Below are 19,438 nucleotides of genomic sequence, written 5' to 3'. Positions count from 1 at the left end.
GGACGAGATGGTGCTGTCTTTTCAGACTGGAGACAAATAAACGTTATTTATCCCACGTCTGTAATATTCACCCCAGAATCGGGAGATATTTCCACACAGGTTCCCTAATAATGTTGATGTTTGAATTGACATGAATTGCATTAACATAAACACAGAATTAATTGAATGTTTTTGATTGTTGTCAGTACTTCATATCATAAATCCCTAATTTAAAAGTGACAGTTCAGTTCTTTTGCAGAAACCAATGTTCCATCAGCATGTACCAAAGAACATTGATGCCTTCCAATATTTTATTATAGCATCTATAATTTAGAAAAACATCTCTGTATTTTGGAGAATAAAAATATTCATGATGTAAGGTCTAAGCTGGTTGTCTTGTGTTACTTCGACAGCATCGTAAAATGAAGTGACTTTTTTCCCTTAAAGTAGATCTCAAACATTTTCTATCAAAACAGTCCTATTTGGAGATAACATCGTGCATAAAATATTTGATATTCATACGATCAATTAACTTGTGTTATTTGTGCCATTTTGTTTACCCATTTTCCTCCTTACATTTATTATTTCAGTGATACATTATTCTCTGATTATCTTGTCAGATGACCGTACCCAAATTATATTTCCCTTGGTGATGATGTTCTGTGAGAAATCATTCAAAGCAGATGAGAGCATTCTTGCACCACTGTCACACCAACTAGGAAAGCTCTGTCATGGTCTCTCAGGTAAATTTAGTAAGTTTAATTTAGTTTTTTACCTCCATTTTTAACAATTTGTATAAAACATATGTGCCAAATAGAGGTTTCTTTTTTGTTTTCTTCACTCTTAATTTTTTTCCAACCTACCTTTTACTTTTGATGTCAATTTTTAGCGACTGATTTAACTATTTTCTGTTGTCCTTGTTCACTCATCTTCCGACAGCCAAGTATTGTGCATTGTGCAATGACCTCTAGAAAGATGCGTTCACCTTGAAAGGGTTCAACAGAAATATAGACAAGTTTATGAAATCTTAACTTAACCCTCTGAGCCCTAATATTATCCTCACAAATTTGTGATGCATTGCCTACAGGGCAGGATATAATTCTTGAGCTGCAGTGTCAAAATTAAACATCGTGCTCAAATAATGTAGGACTTAGATTCTGAATCATAACTTTTTCCCCTTTATTTGAACAGAGTTGATTTTATAAAGGCCAACATTTCATTTGTCTTCAAGTTATTTTCCTGTACTTGCCTGTTACTTTTAAAAGATTTGTTTACTGCACTTGGACTTCCAAAACCTCTTTATAGTGCTTTACAGATTCACTAGAATGATGCCAGTACTTTGGAGACCAAAGTATAAGGATATACTGCTTACTCAGTCTGTGTTCCTTTGAGTTTAAAAGGTTTTGAGGGAAGAGAGGGTTAATTTAATTGGTATCATACAATTATTCAGCGATTCATTAGGATAAATAAAGGGAAGCCAAATCCTCTAATAGGAGAATCCTGAACAAGAAGGCATAATGTTCAAATGTAGACTACGACATTCAGGATTAAAGGTGAAAGATATTTATTCCATTTTAGTGGAAAAGTGGAATTTCAATTAGACAACACTCACACACTCTCTCTCACATGCACGCTCTCTCACACACTGGTACAGTAACTGTAACCTGGGCTATAGAGAGAAGCAGTTAAATGGAGTTAAGGTGTAGCTCAGTCATGGTCTAACTGAATGGCAAGCTCAAATGGGAGGCACTTGCCTCTGGTAGAAGTCCGATATGTTAATAGATAGGCCATTATTCTTTACAGTCTGAAAGAAAATGTACACACAGACACCATCTGTTTCAATCCAGAATAGCTGATAGCAATTCTCTGGTTCATTTCTAAGGGCAATTCTTTGACCAGTTGGTGATTCAATATCTAAACAAAGCTTGGCAGTTGACTGTCACCATTAACTGATGGTTTGGAGATGCCGGTGTTGGACTGGGGTGCTACTTCATCAGGTGGTTGTAGATTATACTCCAAAACCACCTGATGAAGGAGCAGTGCTCCAAAAACTAGTGCTTCCAAATAAACCTGGTGTTGTGTGATTTTTAACTTTATTAACTGATGCATTCTTCATGACAATGTCTCTGCCAATCAGAGTTAATTTGCCAATCAAATAGCCACATTCCTCTCATATAGTATAAATGTTATTTCCCTTTGCATTGGTGATATTCAAGAATCGTCCTGATGAGTGCAAGATAAAATATTTTGACAATTTTTTTTCTCAGCATTTTATCATAAAATATTGTTGGAACTTTGGTTCTTACTCGGATTTGTTTGGATTAAAACTGAGTGATTTGTTTTGTATCATTTGTTTTTATAAAATATCTATCCTCTACTGACTGATGTACATCCACCTCTGGTTCTGTAATCCCAATGTCCATCACCTCTGGAAACAAAGGCAAGTAATTACTTTTTCCGCTATTCTGTATATCCACACTAAACTTGCCTACATTAATTCTAAATTAACTATATCATGGCTATCTTTTTACTATAAAAAGGTATTTTTATCAATGCTTAGTTTCTGCTCTCCTCCCTATTTTTATTTTCAAATGCATTCTCAGTTTTCTATTCTCCTTTTTTGTGGACTTTCTTTTATATATCATAGATATTTCATTATTGCCCTGCAAGTGCCAAGAATTTTTTTTATTTCCAGTTTTAATTAATTTTGCCATTCTTACATAGTTCGTCAGCATTCACATCTATCCTTTTGGCCTTATTTGCATCCACATGACAATTTTTAGTCTTTGTAAATATTCCCATTTTCCATCATCTCAATAATTAATGTATCTTTATTTTATTTGACTTAGAATCCCATTCTTATTGGATTCTTGTATTTATGCTTTAACACATTTTTTCAAATCTTGCTTTGAACCTAATTATATTATAGTGCTATTTCCAAAATGTTTCCTATTTTTAAGTTACTTATTTAATACTCGAAAGTAAAATGAACCACGACAAGTGTAGTATCTTTCCTGTTGCAATAATAATTTCAGAACTGAAACAGAACAAGCAGTACTTCCATTCTAATTTTAGCTAATTCAAAAATTGTTGAGTTATGTTTCTCTAGTTAGAGTATGAGCTAATTTGTTTGGTTTTGTTTCCATTGTTTGGTAGTTGATAATAAACTTGCTTACCAATTTTAATCATATTCATTGTTGTACATATGTAGTCAAATGAATTTAAATATGCCACCATATTAGCAGGAGGATGATTCTCAATGTGAAGTATTATATTGCAGCAATGTTACTAGGATAAATCCTCTTCAGTAATACTTAATATGCACTGATCAATGGAATTTAAGCATTTAGGAAAAGCATTCACATGAAACTAGATGGAACATCTGGGAGGGCCTCAACCTGCTACACAGTGTGGAGAGAAGGTGCAATTGATAGTGGCGTAGATAATGGCACCCTATTTATGAGTGGTGAATGACTTGGTATCCAAGATCAGTACTCTTGTATACTTTGGCCAGAGAGAAACTAGGGATAAGTGTAGTGTAAAACAGAGACTGTGGGAAAGGAGGTTGCAAAGGAGTGGGAAAGAAGGGAATGTTGATTTGGTATACGTGACATGGCGTTGGAGTAGAGAAAATCTTAAGTATATGCATTTAGTAGTAGCAAAATGAGTGTCAGATTGCGTACACAGAGATATGAAATTGGAAGAGATATGTAGAAGGGATGTACAAAGTGGTATTCATGGTATAATATGGAGGAATCGAATGGCTAAATCTAAGATTGATAATATTAGAACTAGATTTGGAGATCTCATTTGCCGTATCTATCGTCAAATGTTAAATCATACTGTTTTCAACCATTACCTTTTTACCCTATTTAGGGAATTTAACCAATGAACAACATATGTGGTTTTTGGATTTCTACAAGAAATTTAGTACATTAGGCCTACAACAAGAAAACGGTCAAAGTGATCACACAACTCAATTCTATGCAGCAGATATGGATGCAAAATATGTGTCTGTCAGACAGAATTGTGCCTACAACTTGCCAGTAAGTGCTGATTATAAAATGCTAACTTTTAACCTGTAGATTTGTTTTGTTCTTCACTACCCAGATGATCACAATGTACACACACACACACATAATTATACATGGGGAATATGGACTGCAACACCTTTCTCCAAGGTGTGTGTTTTTTTCCCCATCACTTCTTAATTTTCTACCAGTTACCACCATCCTCTTTTGTACTTCATGTCCTTTCTTCGTGGTTCAGAGGTGATAGCTTGTGTGTTAAGATGATGAAAACTATTGCCATCCTCTGAAGGCTTCATGTTGGATCAAGTTTGTAGGAAAAATGTGGGTCCTTTGTTGTATTCGTCCCATCTATTCTTGTTTCCTGTTTCCCCCTTTAGATAAGGGAGGATAAGAAGAAAAGAGATATAGGTTGCAAGGCAGAAGAAGCAAAAAAGGCATTGAGGGACCTGAGCACAGAAGAAGGTCAAGAGTAGAAAATGGAAAAGGGGCTGAGAAAAGAGAATCATTTTAGAATATTGAAAATAATGTTGACTATTTATTTAACTTTCATTTCAAACCTTTGGGAGAAGTGTTCTTTTTCTTTTCCTAGTTTTTTTTTTCTATATACAGGAGGGAGGAGAGCATGTAGACTATGTCTGTAGTCAGCCAACTGGTTGCCTGGAACAGACAATAGGTTGCATCATTATTAGGACATGGAGCAGTTCAGATCCAGAAAAGACTGGCTATTTCTCAATGTCTGGCAGAGATTGGATAATGAAACAATGGCCATGGCCTGCCAAATTTTGTTAATGGCTGAGAGGAGGTCCTTACAAATTCAGTTAATAACGGTAGGAAAGAGGCCAGTATGTGAATAATCTTAAAGCCTGAACTATTATTAAATCTCTTCCTTCCAACTAACCAATTGTCGAAGAATCAACAGTTTCTTATTGTACGGCTAACCATTGGATTGGATGTATAAATGCAAAATGGCCCTAGTACTAAAACTTTCGATAGGGTAGACTTCAATTTATATAAGCAGCTTTTACAATGAATATGGACTTCAAAATTAATAAATTGGTGATGTAAATTTAAGTTTTATTTGTGGAGTTAAGGACACAGAGCTCAGTATAACCATTAAATATCAAAATGTTATATGAGTAAAGACGGAATATGTGACTTCAAAATGTGGCTGAGTTACTTAAAAGCATCCTGAGAAATTATGACTTTCCCTTCATGTCTGTTTCACAAGGATGTTGGATGTGGTATGAATTCCCATTACAAATAGTATGTTAGATTATGTAACACCTTAAAATGAATAAGTGCCAAAATTATTTTACAGGAATGTGATTAGACAAAAATATATGCTGAACCAAAAGAGGAGCTGCGAGGAAGGGTAAACTAGAATTTGGTCAGAGGTGGTCTAAAAAGAGGATCATCAAGAAAGGATGATCTTCATTTTCTTCATTAAAACTGGACAAAAGTCCCATAGCACTGAGTTCGGCCTTTTAAACATAGGGTCTCTATAGTGTGGAAGATAGTCATTCAACCCATCAAGTCCACATTGACCCCCCCGACAAGGATCCCACCCAGGCCTACCTCCTAACCTATCCCTGTAATCTAATCCAGCTAACCTGCACATCTTTGGATGTGGAAGATAGTCCACACAGACACGGGGAGAATATGCAAACTCCACACAGACAGTTGCCTGAGGCTGGAACTGAACCTGGGTCCTTGGTGCTGTGAGACAGCAGTGCTAACCACTGAGCCATCATGCCACCCTGTGTCTACAGCTGACAGCCCGTGTTGCTGTCTCCAGATTGTTTCGCAGGTCAGCTGGCCTGATTGCAGCTCACACAGAGTACACAACATTGAAGATTCAGTCAATCCTGGCACATTCTCCTGAGATGGGCAGGCATAGCTGAGAATTTTCCCACCTCCCACTACCTCATTGACCTTATGGCTTGAACAATTACAAGAGTTTTCAGTTCCAGACAGATTCATCATTTGACAATATATTTTGCATTTTTCCATACAGGCCATGATACTTTTTGTGGATCCTAAATGTTTCTACTCTGAACTTTACCCAACCTTTTCAACCCTCTGTCATGATCCTGAAACTCTTGTCCGACGTACTGTTGCCACTGGCTTCCATGAAGTAAGTGTTTTCTACTAACTCTTCACAGTTTTGCTTTGTAGTTTTTAATGGTGGTACAGTAGGGTAACTTATGAAGTGACAGCGACAGCATCTTAAAATCAAAATCAAGCTTATTTTTCAAGCTGAAGTGGTTATTATGCCTCAGTCCATGTGTTTATGTTGAGAAAAGCTAAGACTAGGTTTAGCTGGGCTAGTCTGCTGACGTTGATCCTCAGTGGCATGATTATGACTATAGCCTCTTGAGCACTTAACCAGAAGTGGAAAAAAGAGATAATGAGGAATAAAATTGTACTATCTCCTGTCACTTTCTCATCTATAATGATGTATTCAGGATAAATCCAGCCAACAAAGTGCCTTACCTCTTATTTTTATTTGTTTTGGTTAGTGACAGTTCATTACTGTACCTATTGTTACCTAGATGCTGTGACAATGCTGGTACAAATTGGCAAACCACAACTTATTGACAAGCGACTTTTCAGTTTTTGACGTGAATAATTTCAAACTTCTTTTACATGCTGAGAAAAAAAGCTTTCTTATAAACAATGCTTATTTCACCAAAACCTCCAACACACAGTGCAGTACTAATTGCTTCCTACTTGAATAGATAGAAGTAAACGTTCTGAAAATAAAGTAGTTGCCTCTTGAAGCTTGCAAGGCCAGGGAATTGTTCAGAACCAAAAAGGGAAGATAAAACATTCAATCTCAAAGTGAACGATTCAGGCATCCAAATGTAGTTGCTTAGAAACACTCAATGGAGTACAGTGACTTGAGACTGAAAATTTCATAATTATAGCATATCCCTGGCACCAAAGATGCAGCAAATCTGACTGATACAAAACTAATTGAGTTATTGTGGATTGACTGCAGGGCTATATGGGAAGTTGGGAATTTGAATGTTTCATTATGCTTAATTTCTCAGTTTCCTTTTCTCCTTTTCTGTGAAAAACCTTTTACCGGTGAGCTGCTCCACTCTTGGTTGTATGAGTATTCCTTTCACTAGTATGCGATAGCTATAGTAAGGTGAACAACAGCAGTTTCTCATTTGGAGCATGGAATTTAACTTCAGGCAAGTCTATATTAGTGTATTTGTTGGCAGGAGGGCACTTGAATGTGGCATACTGGTAAGGTTCCCTTTTCAACCCTAACTGACATAGATTAAAAAAAGTAAAACTTACAAATGAGACATATTTATCCAATTTGTCTTGTATACCTTTAAATTGTGCACTAACATGTTCATTTCCAAGTATTACTGTCTTTTTTAGTCTCCCTGACTTGTTGACAGAACTCAAAATTGTTTTATTCTGTGCTCAGGTGGTGTGCCCAGCATCCTCGTGATGTCCCCTTATCACAGATGCCAGACTTTGCCTAATACAATTCATTTCACATGATATAAAGAAACAGCTGAGTGTATTCCACATAGCAAAATGCTATGGATTGACAACATCCCAGTGAAAGCGCAGAGGATATTCTCCAAACTCGACTGCATCAGTAGTCATGGTGCTCTTGTATAGCCACAAGTTAGCATCTACCTGGCAAAGTGAAAATCGCCAAGATATATCCCTTTTGCGAAAAAGCAGGGCAAACCCAAAGCAAAAATTACTGCCTCAGTTGCCTACTTTTAATCATCAACAAGGTAGTGGACCGTATCATTAACAATTCTATATTGTGGCACTTACATACCAATTATTTGCTCACTGCTGAGAGTAGGGTCTATCAAGGTCACTGGGCTCCAGATCCCATTCAACAATTGATTCAAACACAAAACAATAGACCTGAATTCCAGAGATGAAATATATGCCTGCAAAATAGGAGCAAAATTAGATTGTTCACTCTCTCAAGGCTGCTTTGCTATTCAAAAAGATCATGGCTGCTGTGTTTGTGTTTTAAACTGCATATTCTTATCTAAGCGATAACCCTTGCTTCCTCATCCTATCAAGAATCTTTTCACTTCTGCCTTAAAGATATTTAATTACACCATCTCTACTGTCTTCAGAGGTAGAGGTTTTCAAAGTCTCACAACCCTTTGTGACGAAACAGTTCTCATCTCTGTCCTAAAAGGGTCATTCCTAAATTTAAAACACAATCCCCTAGTTCTAAATTCACCTACAAGAGGAAACATTCTTTTTGTAGCCACTTTGGGAGAAATTATTCAAACTGAGGATGAGCTAGGCCTGGTAAAGGAAAGTGACAGATGGGGATGATTCAGACTTTTCTTCCAGGAAGAAGTGAAGAGCCCTGAGACCATCCTGATGGGAATGGACATGTTAAGGGGTTGCACATCCATGGTGAAGGAGGAGGCAGCTGGACCCCACAAACTAGAAATTCATGAAACTGACAAAACATTAGATGAATTTCAATGTAAGTGAGAAGGGACTGGACAAGAGGAGAAAATAAGTCGAGTCAAGGTGGGAAGAGATGCATTCTGTGAGGCAAATGCAAGCAAAAACAATGGATCTGCCCAGGCAGTCCTGTTTGTGGACTTTGGGAAGGAGGGAAATGCAGACTGTATAAGATTGGGTGAATCTGAGCTTGGAGGCTGTGGGGGAAAATGAGATTAGTCACTTGTGGACACAATGGCCTGAGATTTGATGGTGGTGTCATAATCTGGGGGATACAGGAGGTGTCTGAGAGTTGGCGCTTAACCTCTGCAATGTCAGTACATCAGACAACTACATCACAACTCTTGCTGACTTGTTTACAAAATCAGGGTTTGATCTGAGAGCATGGAATGCAGTCAGTTCAGAGGGGGATAGATTGAATGGGTAAGGGATGGCAGAGAAATTAAAGCAACCATTGTCACGTTGACAGTTCTCGATTAAAAGGTTGAATGCAGATAAATGACTGGAGGGAGAGTGTTGAAGGTGGATGAAGGTCTCTGTGGGATGGGGACAGGACTCTTGCACAAAGAAGTGAGCACAGAGGCGAAGGTGACAGAAGAAGAATTTAACATCATGTCGTGTCTGAAATTCATTGAGGTGGGGATGCAGAGGCATCAAACTGAGATATTTGCTGAGTGCAAAATCTTCAGCATCAGAAGAAATAGTAAATACTCAACCGGATGTGGAGTCAGGAAAGGGGATGGAGTCAGAGGGAAGGGGAGGGGAGGACGGCTCCAGAGAGGTGTGGGTATTTTGAGGAATTGCATCTCATGTTCTTTAATGCCTGAAAGGAAAAGAAAATGTTTCTGTTTAGTATGTTGAATAAGCTGGAGGATTAAGTGGAACTAGTGGAAGAGCAGCTCTGAGCCAGCATAAGACCGTGCTAATGGAGAGAGAGGTTAACAGTGTACAAAATGCACTTCAGCAAGTCACCAAGGTTACTTTGGCAGCATATTCCAAGCCTATAATCTCCACCATATAGAAAAGTAAAGATAACAAACACATGGGAACTTCAAGTTCTCAATTTCACACACTATTCTAACTTTAAAATGTCATTCACTGTCGTTAGGTCAAAATCACAGAACTCTCTTATGTGAATATCTTTAAGACAGGACTGTACGAGTCCACGAAGATGGCTCACCATCACTTTCTCATGGGCAAAGAGGATAGGCGATAAATACTGGCCTAGTTAGCGATGCCCACATCCTATATAAATGAATAAGTAGATTCTATATTCACTATAGCCATAAGGTCATCATATGTTAGTTTTCTTTATTTGTGTTATAGAGAAATGAAAATAATGGCTATAAAATATTTGGCTAAACATTTTAAGATATTTCTGTCACATTTAGATGTTATCAGACTCTCAAATTTGCTTCTGATGGCTCTTTGACAGCACTAATTTTCAGCCCCAGAAATGTGCAAGATTTGAACCCCAATGTATCCAGTTCATACCTGTGATAATCTTATCTATGATTCCTACTGGAAGTTTGTATGTTGTGTTTGCCTGCACATTTGGAGGTAGGAACTTGGAGACGTATTTGAGGAAATACCAGAGCTCAAGATCCGAATGATTGAATGCTCAGAGGGAAAAGATGCCCATTGGCCAGATTTTGGGAATAGAGGGATAGAGGATTGAAATTTAGAGATAGGTGGACAAGGTTTAATAAGTAATTTTTTGTAAGTTACTAACGTTCAATAGATGGTTGTGATGATACTATGGCTTTAAGAGGTGTATATTGTTCTGGTTTATTTTGTGAAGGAAAGTTGAGATAGAGGTGTTGAGCTCAAAGATAATAAAGTTAACAGCTTGTGAGACTTTTTTTTAAAGTTGGAACAATAAAAGCAGCCTGAATGGGTGGGGTCAAGCTCCTACAGAACCCAGATTTTTAGTTTAGCTTTCAGTAGCAGTTGCTGGGGTCCTGAAGCTGGATGTGGAATCCTGCTGCTAGGATTGCATATGAGACAATCTGCTGTTTTGAATTTGCTTCTGCCAAGGGTGTGCTTCTGGGATGTTACTATACAGAACAGTTAATTAGTAGCAAATACACACATTATTTTGTTAAGCATTTTGATAGAGTTACAGTTAATTCTTTTATTTTGACTGTTTTTTTAAATGTAGAGCAGAAATGTGTTTTGTTTAGAGTAATTTGACCAATCAAATTGTATCTGGAACACAATGCCTTACACACCTTTAAAATAAGAAAACGTTGGGTCTCGGCTATCTTAATATATTTTGAGGGGGTTTAGTCTGGTCCATAACAGTGGTTCCGGTGATTTTAAAAATGTTTGCATTTTCTGTTAAAAAATTTGTGCTGTTTAACTTTCTATAAATTCTTTAAATTGGTTAATTTGTTATGAGATTGAAATATGCTTCAACTGGGTCAATGTGTAATGTTTTGCAAACTTGTACTTGTAGGTCATTAAGCTGCTAGGCTCCAGTGTTCACACAGTTCACAAAGAATTGATTGCGCTTTTGCAAGATGAATCATTAGAGGTAAGGGAAATAGCATGTTGTCAATTTAATAAAGAATTGTTTCTTAACCGCTTTGCAAATTTTTTTTTTGGTTTTGAAATTCAGGTTTTCTTTCCATTTCTAATCTACACTTTTCTTCCAGAATTACTACACATCCCATATTTCATTTGTGGCCTCTCTTGATTGAAAAACCCATTTGTATAACAAGAAATTCATTGGCATTTGCCAACTCATGCATTAAAATTTGTGTTCAGTTCTTTGACTTTTCTTTCACAACATTCACAAATGTTTATTTTTCTAAATTGTGTTGTATAAATTGAAAATAAAAAGACTTGCATTTTGGAGCACCTTTCTCACTTTTGGTTGTTTCAAAAGTATAACACAAATAAAGAACTTTAGAAATGGAGTTATTGTTACATTATAGGAGTGCAGACAAAACAGACTTATTACTGAAAGGTGGTAATAATATCCCAGTCCAATTTCTGTTTTCCTCTCCATGCTAGTTTATAGGTCACTTCAGCACAAGTCAACTTTCAATCACAGGAAATTATGGAGAATTGAGCATGATATTTTGATGTATCAGTTGATCAATGGTCTGGATCAGCACCTGCAACTGATAAAAGGATATAAAGAAGGTCGAAGAGAGTCTCTGGGGTGCACCACATTGACTGGAAATCAGCTCACTGTTGGATTACTAGCATAAAAATGTTGTGCACTATATAAAGGCATAATCAGTAGCAACGGTGGAGAAATGGAAGGTGTATGGCTGTTTTTTTTTTAAAAAGCAAGCAAATGGATTAAAGTGGGTGCATTGTGCAAACAAACTAAGTGAACTGCAAACAACTATTTGACAGGAAGATTGAAGTTTGTCAGCCTTAACAGAAACCTGGCTGCAAAGGAGCTATGAAAAAACAATTAAGAATGGAGTCAGAGTCATGTATTGCTAAAGAAGAAATAAATGTGGGAAGGGTTGAAATGGACAAGGAAGAAATACAAATAGATGTGGAACCTTTTTATAAATGGGCTTATATCTGGGTAAATATGCATGTTAAATAAGGATCTTGACTAGAATATTGAACAGTGGGTTGTATTGCGAGGGTTAGAATGGTGCTTCATCGTCAATGTTCAGATATCAAAAGTGATCTCTGAAGAGATTGATTTTCTCCATTACAAAAATTGCCTATCTGAAATCACAAGTTGCACAGAAAATGATCATATCTTTAATCAGCCTGTTTGTCTACCTCTTTCTACAATGCAGGATGCTTCAGCATGGCTTGAAATATAATCTGACTGATAATTCAAAAAGCATCAACGTAATAAGCTTGAAATGTTCATTTTAAGAAGAAAGTCTTAATCATTGATTTTCTCTTTTACTGAAGATAATTTACATTGTCATACAGAATAACTGTATCTCTCCATTTCAGTCTTGGTTTTCATTACTAGGTGACTATTACTGCATCACTTCAGATTTTACTAGGAACATGATAAACCAAGCCTCAACCAAAGCATTTTTCAAAATAATGAAAAGACCTAAAATTCTGGATATTCCCATCAGCTATTCCTAAATTGTATTGTGATTTGCTATGTTGTGGTCCTGAAAATTCTCACAGCAATTTCTTTCTTACCAAAATGTAGTTTGAACTATATATATCTTGAGAATTCCATATAAAATGAATCTAGACAAGACTATCCTAATTAGAAACTTTCTTCTTGCATTAAGAAAGACTGTTGAAAGGATTATTTTAAATCACAGTAACTATTACATGGTAGACCACCCTAGTGATTAGATTGTGATGATTATCTTGTGAGAGTATATTGACTTGTATGAAAAATAAAACATCAGAGTTATTGATGACATTCTATTGAAAGCACACTTGTCCAGATACCTTTAAAATTAATTATTAAAGATGGTTCAAGGACATTGCATTCTTGTAGGGTCAACTTAATGTTCCAAGTAACCTTCTTGATTTTTTAAAATCTAAGGTTAATGCTACAGTTATGTTATGCATTTGATTATGCCCAAAGGCTCTGGCAAGGTAAAGTATTTAACTAAAAGAACTGAAATTAGCTTTACACTCTTCCTATCTGTCAAGAATCCAGCTTTAATTTCTTCTTGTCAGCCAGATTATTCAAACAAACTTTGTCCTGCTGTTCTGAGAGATGAAGAGTGTCCAAAGTCTTTGTTTGTTTTAAAGATTTTCTGTAGGTCATCAAAGTTTTTGAATGAAACCTTTTCCTGTCTGATCAGTAGATGCATAACGTATCAGTTATAAAAGACTTTGGGAGTTAATAACAAATAATATTTATATAATATTTATAATATATATTTATATAAAAGCAATAATAATGCAAACAGTGAAGTCTAGTGGTGATGTAGCTTAGAGAAATCTCTTAAAGGCTTAACTTTAAGTTCATGTTACATATCTTCCTCAAGAGTACCAGACACTGAAGTCTTCACTTCTTTTATAAATTCACTACCTTCTTCTACTATTTAACGTTGACAACTGCCAAAACAATTTGTTTAACTTATTTAGAGACACTCCAGATAATTTAACTAGCTATTAGTAAATAGTATTCAGTACATAAGAATATACTGTATAATGAAAAACTGATCTATGTCTTATAATTATCAAACAGCTTGTCCAATGTCCAGAACTGGATGAGCAGGCATATCTTCCAGCTAAATGCTGGGAAGACCATAGAAAAGAGAAGATTTGATGTCTCAAGTTGAATTTTTTTTATAAATTGCGTTACTGACAATATTAAATAATTTACATCATTATGGTCGATGCAACTTAATCTTGTTTTGAGCAATGATGACCTCTATTTTTAAAAATGGATAACCTGTGCTAATACCAAATTATATTTCTACACTGAACATCATATGTGTAGAATAATCCCTTTCACAATTTTGCCTTAATTTACTCAATGTTGTTATATTTTGTAACAGCATGGTTCATTGTTTTGCATATCTAGGTATTGGATGCACTTCTAGACCACCTTCCAGAAATTCTAAGATGCGTCATTACAGGAGGAGACCATCCAGGATCAGAGACTAAGGTAAGATATCAAATATGCTGATATTTTAGAACTTGCAGTAATTAAAATCCTTTGTCACTAAGATATCTCTTCCTACTGCGAGTAATGCAAAAATCAACAATACATTTGAGAGGAACCAAGAAATACTGAGGGGAGGTGAAAAAGCTTATGAATAGTTTGAATCTGTCTTTACCAAAGACATGGATGCTACCCAGGACATGGTGACAGAGTAGGAAATTCTGTTACCTATAAGGGGTCAAAATTGACAAGAAAGAAGTGTTAGATAAACTATTGATATGTGGCAAGGCACTGGAACTAGATTAGATTAGATTAGATTAGATTAGATTGGATTACTTACAGTGTGGAAACAGGCCCTTCGGCCCAACAAGTCCACACCGACCCGCCGAAGCGCAACCCACCCATTCCCCTACATTTACCCCTTTTACCTAACACTTTAGCATGGCCAATTCACCTGACCTGCACATCTTTGGACTGTGGGAGGAAACCGGAGCACCCGGAGGAAACCCACCCAGACACGGGGAGAATGTGCAAACTCCACACAGTCAGTCGCCTGAATCAGGAATTGAACCCAGGTCTCTGGCGCTGTGAGGCAGCAGTGCTAACCACTGTGCCACCGTGCCGCCCACATGAGATGCATCTGAGGATATTGAAGGAAGTGTGATTAGAAATTGTAGGGGCACTAGCCATAATCATTCAGTGTTCTATAGATTTGTGTGAGGTGCCAGAAAACTGAAGAATTGTTAGCATTATTCCCTACTTAAAAACAAAATTACGGGGAAATCGAAGATCACAGCGATCAAGAAAGATCATGTTGCAGAGCTCTGCACCACATCGCTAGTGGGACGGCGTCCTAAGCCACCCTACCTGGATCACCACGATACCCTGGGACTCTGGAAAGGTTGTGGAGTCCCAGGAAACTGTTAATGAATAACTTACCTTGGTTTTCACCATCCAGGGATGCCGAAGAAGGGAGCCCAGCCTGCAGGATTCTCGGGCTCAATTTCCTACCAGGTCCTAGTAACGGAGTTTGTGAAATCTTGCAAGATGCTGGGTAAGCAGATAGAGGAGAAGCTGCCCCTGATCTCTATCATGCTGCAGAAGCATGAACAGCAGCTGGGAGGCCTTGAGAACAAGTCCAGTGAGGTAGAATGCTGATTCCGAGTCGTCCAAGTATAGGTTTCAGGTCCTGAAGACGCAGGTCCATACTTTGCTTGACCAAGTTGATGACCTCAAGAACAGGGGCAGGAGAAAAATATTTGAACCGTTGGTCTGCCGGAGGGTAAGGAAGGTGCGTGACCAGTGGAATTTATTGCGGACTGGTTGCCGAAATTTCTTAACTTGGCAGCTAGAATGGGAAGCTTGAAGATTGAGAGAGCTCACCGGGTCACAATGTGGAGGTCAGGTCTGGACCAATGTCCTTGTCCTATCTTGGTGCAGTTTCATCACTACAGAGATAAGGAGGGAATCGTGGAAGCTTCCAGAATTCAGGGAAAGGATCTGAAGGCCCTACTTTACAAGGGCTCTAAGATCATGTTCTTCCAGGACTTCTCAGCAGCGATGATCTGGAAAAGAAAATTCTATGATGGCATCAAGAAAAGACTGAGGGAACTCAGGAACCAATACTCTGAGGTATCTGGCTGGAGGAGGCAAGAGACTTTGTGGACAAATTAATTTAATCTGTACAAATAGTAGTGTTGTTTAGGTACGTCTCTATGTTTCTTTAAAAAAAAGAAGTCCGGTTGTGGCTTTCTTTTTTTTATTGGTAATAACTTGGTCTAAACTGTGCTCAGAGGTGGCTGGGATCTTTACTTTCAATTTCTAAGTTAAGTTATACCAAAGCATGGGTGGGATACTAACTTTTCTTTCAAAATGTCTTTGTTCACATTGTTATTCCATGGTGTATTTTCTTTCTTTGCTGCTTATGTTTGTGGTGCAGCTCTAGCTTGGAGAGAAAATGGTTGGGATGGTTAGATGCCTACTCAAAGGCAATTTATGCCTGGTTCAGGTATTTAAATGCCCTTGCTGCTATATTGACAGCGGGATGGGAAGTTGGGTTTGGGATATGTAGATGCCCCCTTTGAGCAGGGGGTGACTTCCCCTATTCAGTGCCATTGACGCTTTACATTTGGTTTGTTTTTTGGTTTTTGTTATATATAATCTTTTATAGCTTTGTAGGTTTGTTAACTGCAATGGTTTTAGTTTATGTAGTTTTTATGTTTGATAGACATTGTGACACTGTGCTTGACGATTTATAATTTGAGTTCCAACTCTCTGGAATCTAAATGTTAATGTAGAAGGTATGGCTAATGATTTGATTAAATGGTGTACCTGGAACATCAAGGGAAGTCACTCACCAATTAAAGGGAAGAAGGTACTCTCGAGTCTTAGAAAGGAAAAGGTGGATATTTCTTTATTACAGGAGACACACTTGAATGATAAAGGAGCATTTGAAACTACAGCAGAATGGCTTTGATCGGGTTTACTTTTCATCTTTTATTACCAGAAGTAGAGGAGTGGCTACGTTGGTTAGGAGGAATCTCCCATTTGTTAAAGTCACACACAGAGAGTTTGCAATCCTCAAAGCCCTGATAATCGGGGAAGAATGTCATGTTTGAAATGTTTACTGCCCTCCGGCCCATCCCCCCAAGTTTCTGGTAGATACGTTCTCTAAATTGATCAGTCTCGAATCTCGGCGTATCATCATAGGGGGAGATTTTAATTGTCTTACGGACCCCACAGTAGACAGGTTCCCCAAAACCCCCCGATATTCTCTGTACAAACTAAACAATTAGTGGATCTGTGTATGGAGTTAGGGATGAGGAGGTCTGGAGGCATCTGCACCTTGCAGGCATGGATTTTGTTTTTTTTTCAATTCACGCAGATGTCACACTAGGATTGATTTTATTTTTTCTGACCCCCGTGGCAACCCTGGACTTGGTGGTACCTTGTACGATTGGTAATATTACCATTTCCCATCATGCTCCACTGTATCCGTTGGTTAAGATTAGGGATGCTATAGTGGACCCTAAGCACTGATGAATGGATCCCTTTACCCTTAAGGATAATAAGTTTGTGGAGTACTTCTTTAAGGAATTTGGGCTTTCCTAGACATTAATTCAGGCTTTGCTAGTAGCCAGTATTTCCTTTGGAAAACTGCCAAAGCCTATGCTATGGGGTTAGTTATTTCCTACTCCACCAGTAGGAAGCAGCAGAGGGGTGAGCAGCAACATCTCCTCGAAGCACGGTTGAAGGCAGCCGAGAAGGCTTACTTTGACAAGCCCGTGTTGGCCAAGCTACAGAGGATTATGGCACTGTGGTTTGCATTGAATTCCGTGCTCACGCAGACAGCAAAGAAGGAGCTTACTTTCGCAAAACAAATGTTGTATGAGCATGGTGACAAACCAGGCAAGTACCTAGCATATCTCACCAGGAAAAAGAGTGCCCCTCAAGCCATTATGTCGAGTAGGGAAGGTGTTGGGAACCTGACATGTGATTCTAAAAAGATTAATGCAGCATTTCAGAGATTTTATTCTGCATTATACCAATCTGAGGGTTGTGAGGAGGGACGGGCCAAGATGAAACCCTTTATCAGGGATCTGGAGCTTTCGGGTGTAATCCCCGAACAAGAGTCTTTTTTGAATGCCTCTTATCAGAGCATGAGATGCAGGAGGCTGTGAAGCAGCTTCAGGGTGGAAAGGCACCTGGTCCTGATGGACTCCCTAGTGAATTCTATAAGGAATTTATAAGCATATTGTTAGCCTGATGCTCAACATGTTTAATGATTCATGCAGTCTACCTCTGCCAATATTTCGCTCGTTCTTAAAAAAAGGAAGGTCCTGGAGGACTGTGTTTCTTACGTGCCCATTTCACTCTTAAGTGTTGACTTTAAAATCCTGCCTAAGAGTCTTGTGTTAAGGCTGGAAACTGTGTTACCATCTATTGTTAAAGAGGACCAGACAGGCTTCATAAAGAGCTGCAGATCCTCCAATAATGTTGGGAAGCTGCTTAATGTAATTCAAGCATGTCAAAAACAGTCAGTACAGGGATTGGTGATTTCTTTAGATGCAGAGAAGGCATTTGACCAAGTTGAGTGGCTGTACCTTTTTTATAGTCTAGAGCAGTTTGGCTTGGGCAAAGCCTTCACAAGATGGATCAAGGTTCTCTACAGTGACCATCTCACTGTGGTTATCACCAATGGGGCGCGATCAAGCAATTTTAACATTTTTATGGGGGCTGTCCCTTTCACCATTGCTTTTTACGTTGGTGATTGAGCTGTTGGCAAAGGCCATTCGCAGGGATCCCAATATATCGGCTCCAGAGGTGGGGTCAAAATTACATAAGATTTTGTTGTACGTCGACAATGTCGTCATTTTTTTGTCAAATCCAGCAGTTTCAAGACCTCTCCTGATACAATGCATCAGCTCGTTTGGCACCTTTTCAGGGTGCAAGATTAATTTTGTAAAATCAGAGGCCAAGCCTATGGGTGGTCTTAGGAAGGTGTTAGGTCCTGAGAGCAAATCTCAATTCCCATTTAAGTGGTCACGTGGGGGTTTTATGTATTTGGGCATATTCATTACTCCAGTTTTTGATCGGTTGTTTAAAGCTAATTTTGTTCAATTAGTCAACAAAATCAAACAAGACCTTCAAAAATGGGAGGCGCTTCCGGTCTCATGGTTAGGTCGGATAGCTCTTATTAAGATGAATATTCTCCCCCGTCCGTTTGTTATGACCGATATGAATGCTCCTACCAGTTTCAATAAGCAAATGTTCAGGAGACTGAACAGCTGGTTCGGCTCTTTTATTTGGCATTGTAAGCAGCCCCTTATTAAATTAGCTAAACTGCAGTTGTCTGACAGAATGGGGGAGTGGATCTCCCAGACATTAAAACTATCAACTAAGCTTGCTTTTATTTTACATGAGTGGTTGGGCTTGTGGGGACCCTCTTTGAATATGTTTAGGTATTGAAACCTCTCAGGCAAAGTGCCCCCTTACGAGCTTGCTGTTTTTGGACAAAATTAAGACAGTTAATGAATATTGCCATAACCAAATAGTTATCAATACTGTTAAAGCATGGAGGGCAATTTGGCAGATGGAAGGCAATATTGGCAAAACATCTTTTCTTACATCTATAGTGGGTATGCCAGGCTTTCAACCAAGGATGATGGATTCAGGATTATTTGAGGGAGATACAATGATGTCTTTTGATCAGTTGGCATGGAAATACAAGCTATCTTGGAGGGACCTCTTTCGATTTTTTCAAGTTAGGGATTTTATTCAAAAAAACATTACACTCCAGACTGATCCCTACAAATCTGACATAGAGAAGAAGGTGACATAAGTGCTAAGAGTACACTTTCTGTCAGCACTCTATATCATCAAC

The 19,438-nt window shown here is 38.0% G+C and overlaps 1 protein-coding gene across 4 annotated transcripts in view; it reads left to right on the top strand.

Moving 5' to 3' along the window:
- The window catches only part of ppp4r4 (protein phosphatase 4, regulatory subunit 4), a 185,590-nt gene that overhangs the window by 102,153 nt on the left and 63,999 nt on the right, over window positions 1-19,438 (top strand). For 2 of the 4 annotated variants that reach the window (XM_043697172.1, XM_043697170.1), the window contains 5 exons: window positions 600-722; window positions 3,856-4,025; window positions 6,025-6,144; window positions 10,942-11,019; window positions 13,975-14,058. In XM_043697172.1, the coding sequence (XP_043553107.1) occupies window positions 600-722; window positions 3,856-4,025; window positions 6,025-6,144; window positions 10,942-11,019; window positions 13,975-14,058 (575 nt within the window). Of the gene's footprint in view, window positions 1-599; window positions 732-3,855; window positions 4,026-6,024; window positions 6,145-10,941; window positions 11,020-13,974; window positions 14,059-19,438 lie in introns of all 4 variants that reach the window. The other 2 variants (XM_043697171.1, XM_043697169.1) reach the window with 1 other exon arrangement.

This window comes from Chiloscyllium plagiosum, chromosome 10 (genome assembly GCF_004010195.1).
Source record: "Chiloscyllium plagiosum isolate BGI_BamShark_2017 chromosome 10, ASM401019v2, whole genome shotgun sequence".
NCBI lineage: Eukaryota > Metazoa > Chordata > Chondrichthyes > Orectolobiformes > Hemiscylliidae > Chiloscyllium > Chiloscyllium plagiosum.
This window is presented reverse-complemented; position numbering and strand designations above follow the sequence as displayed.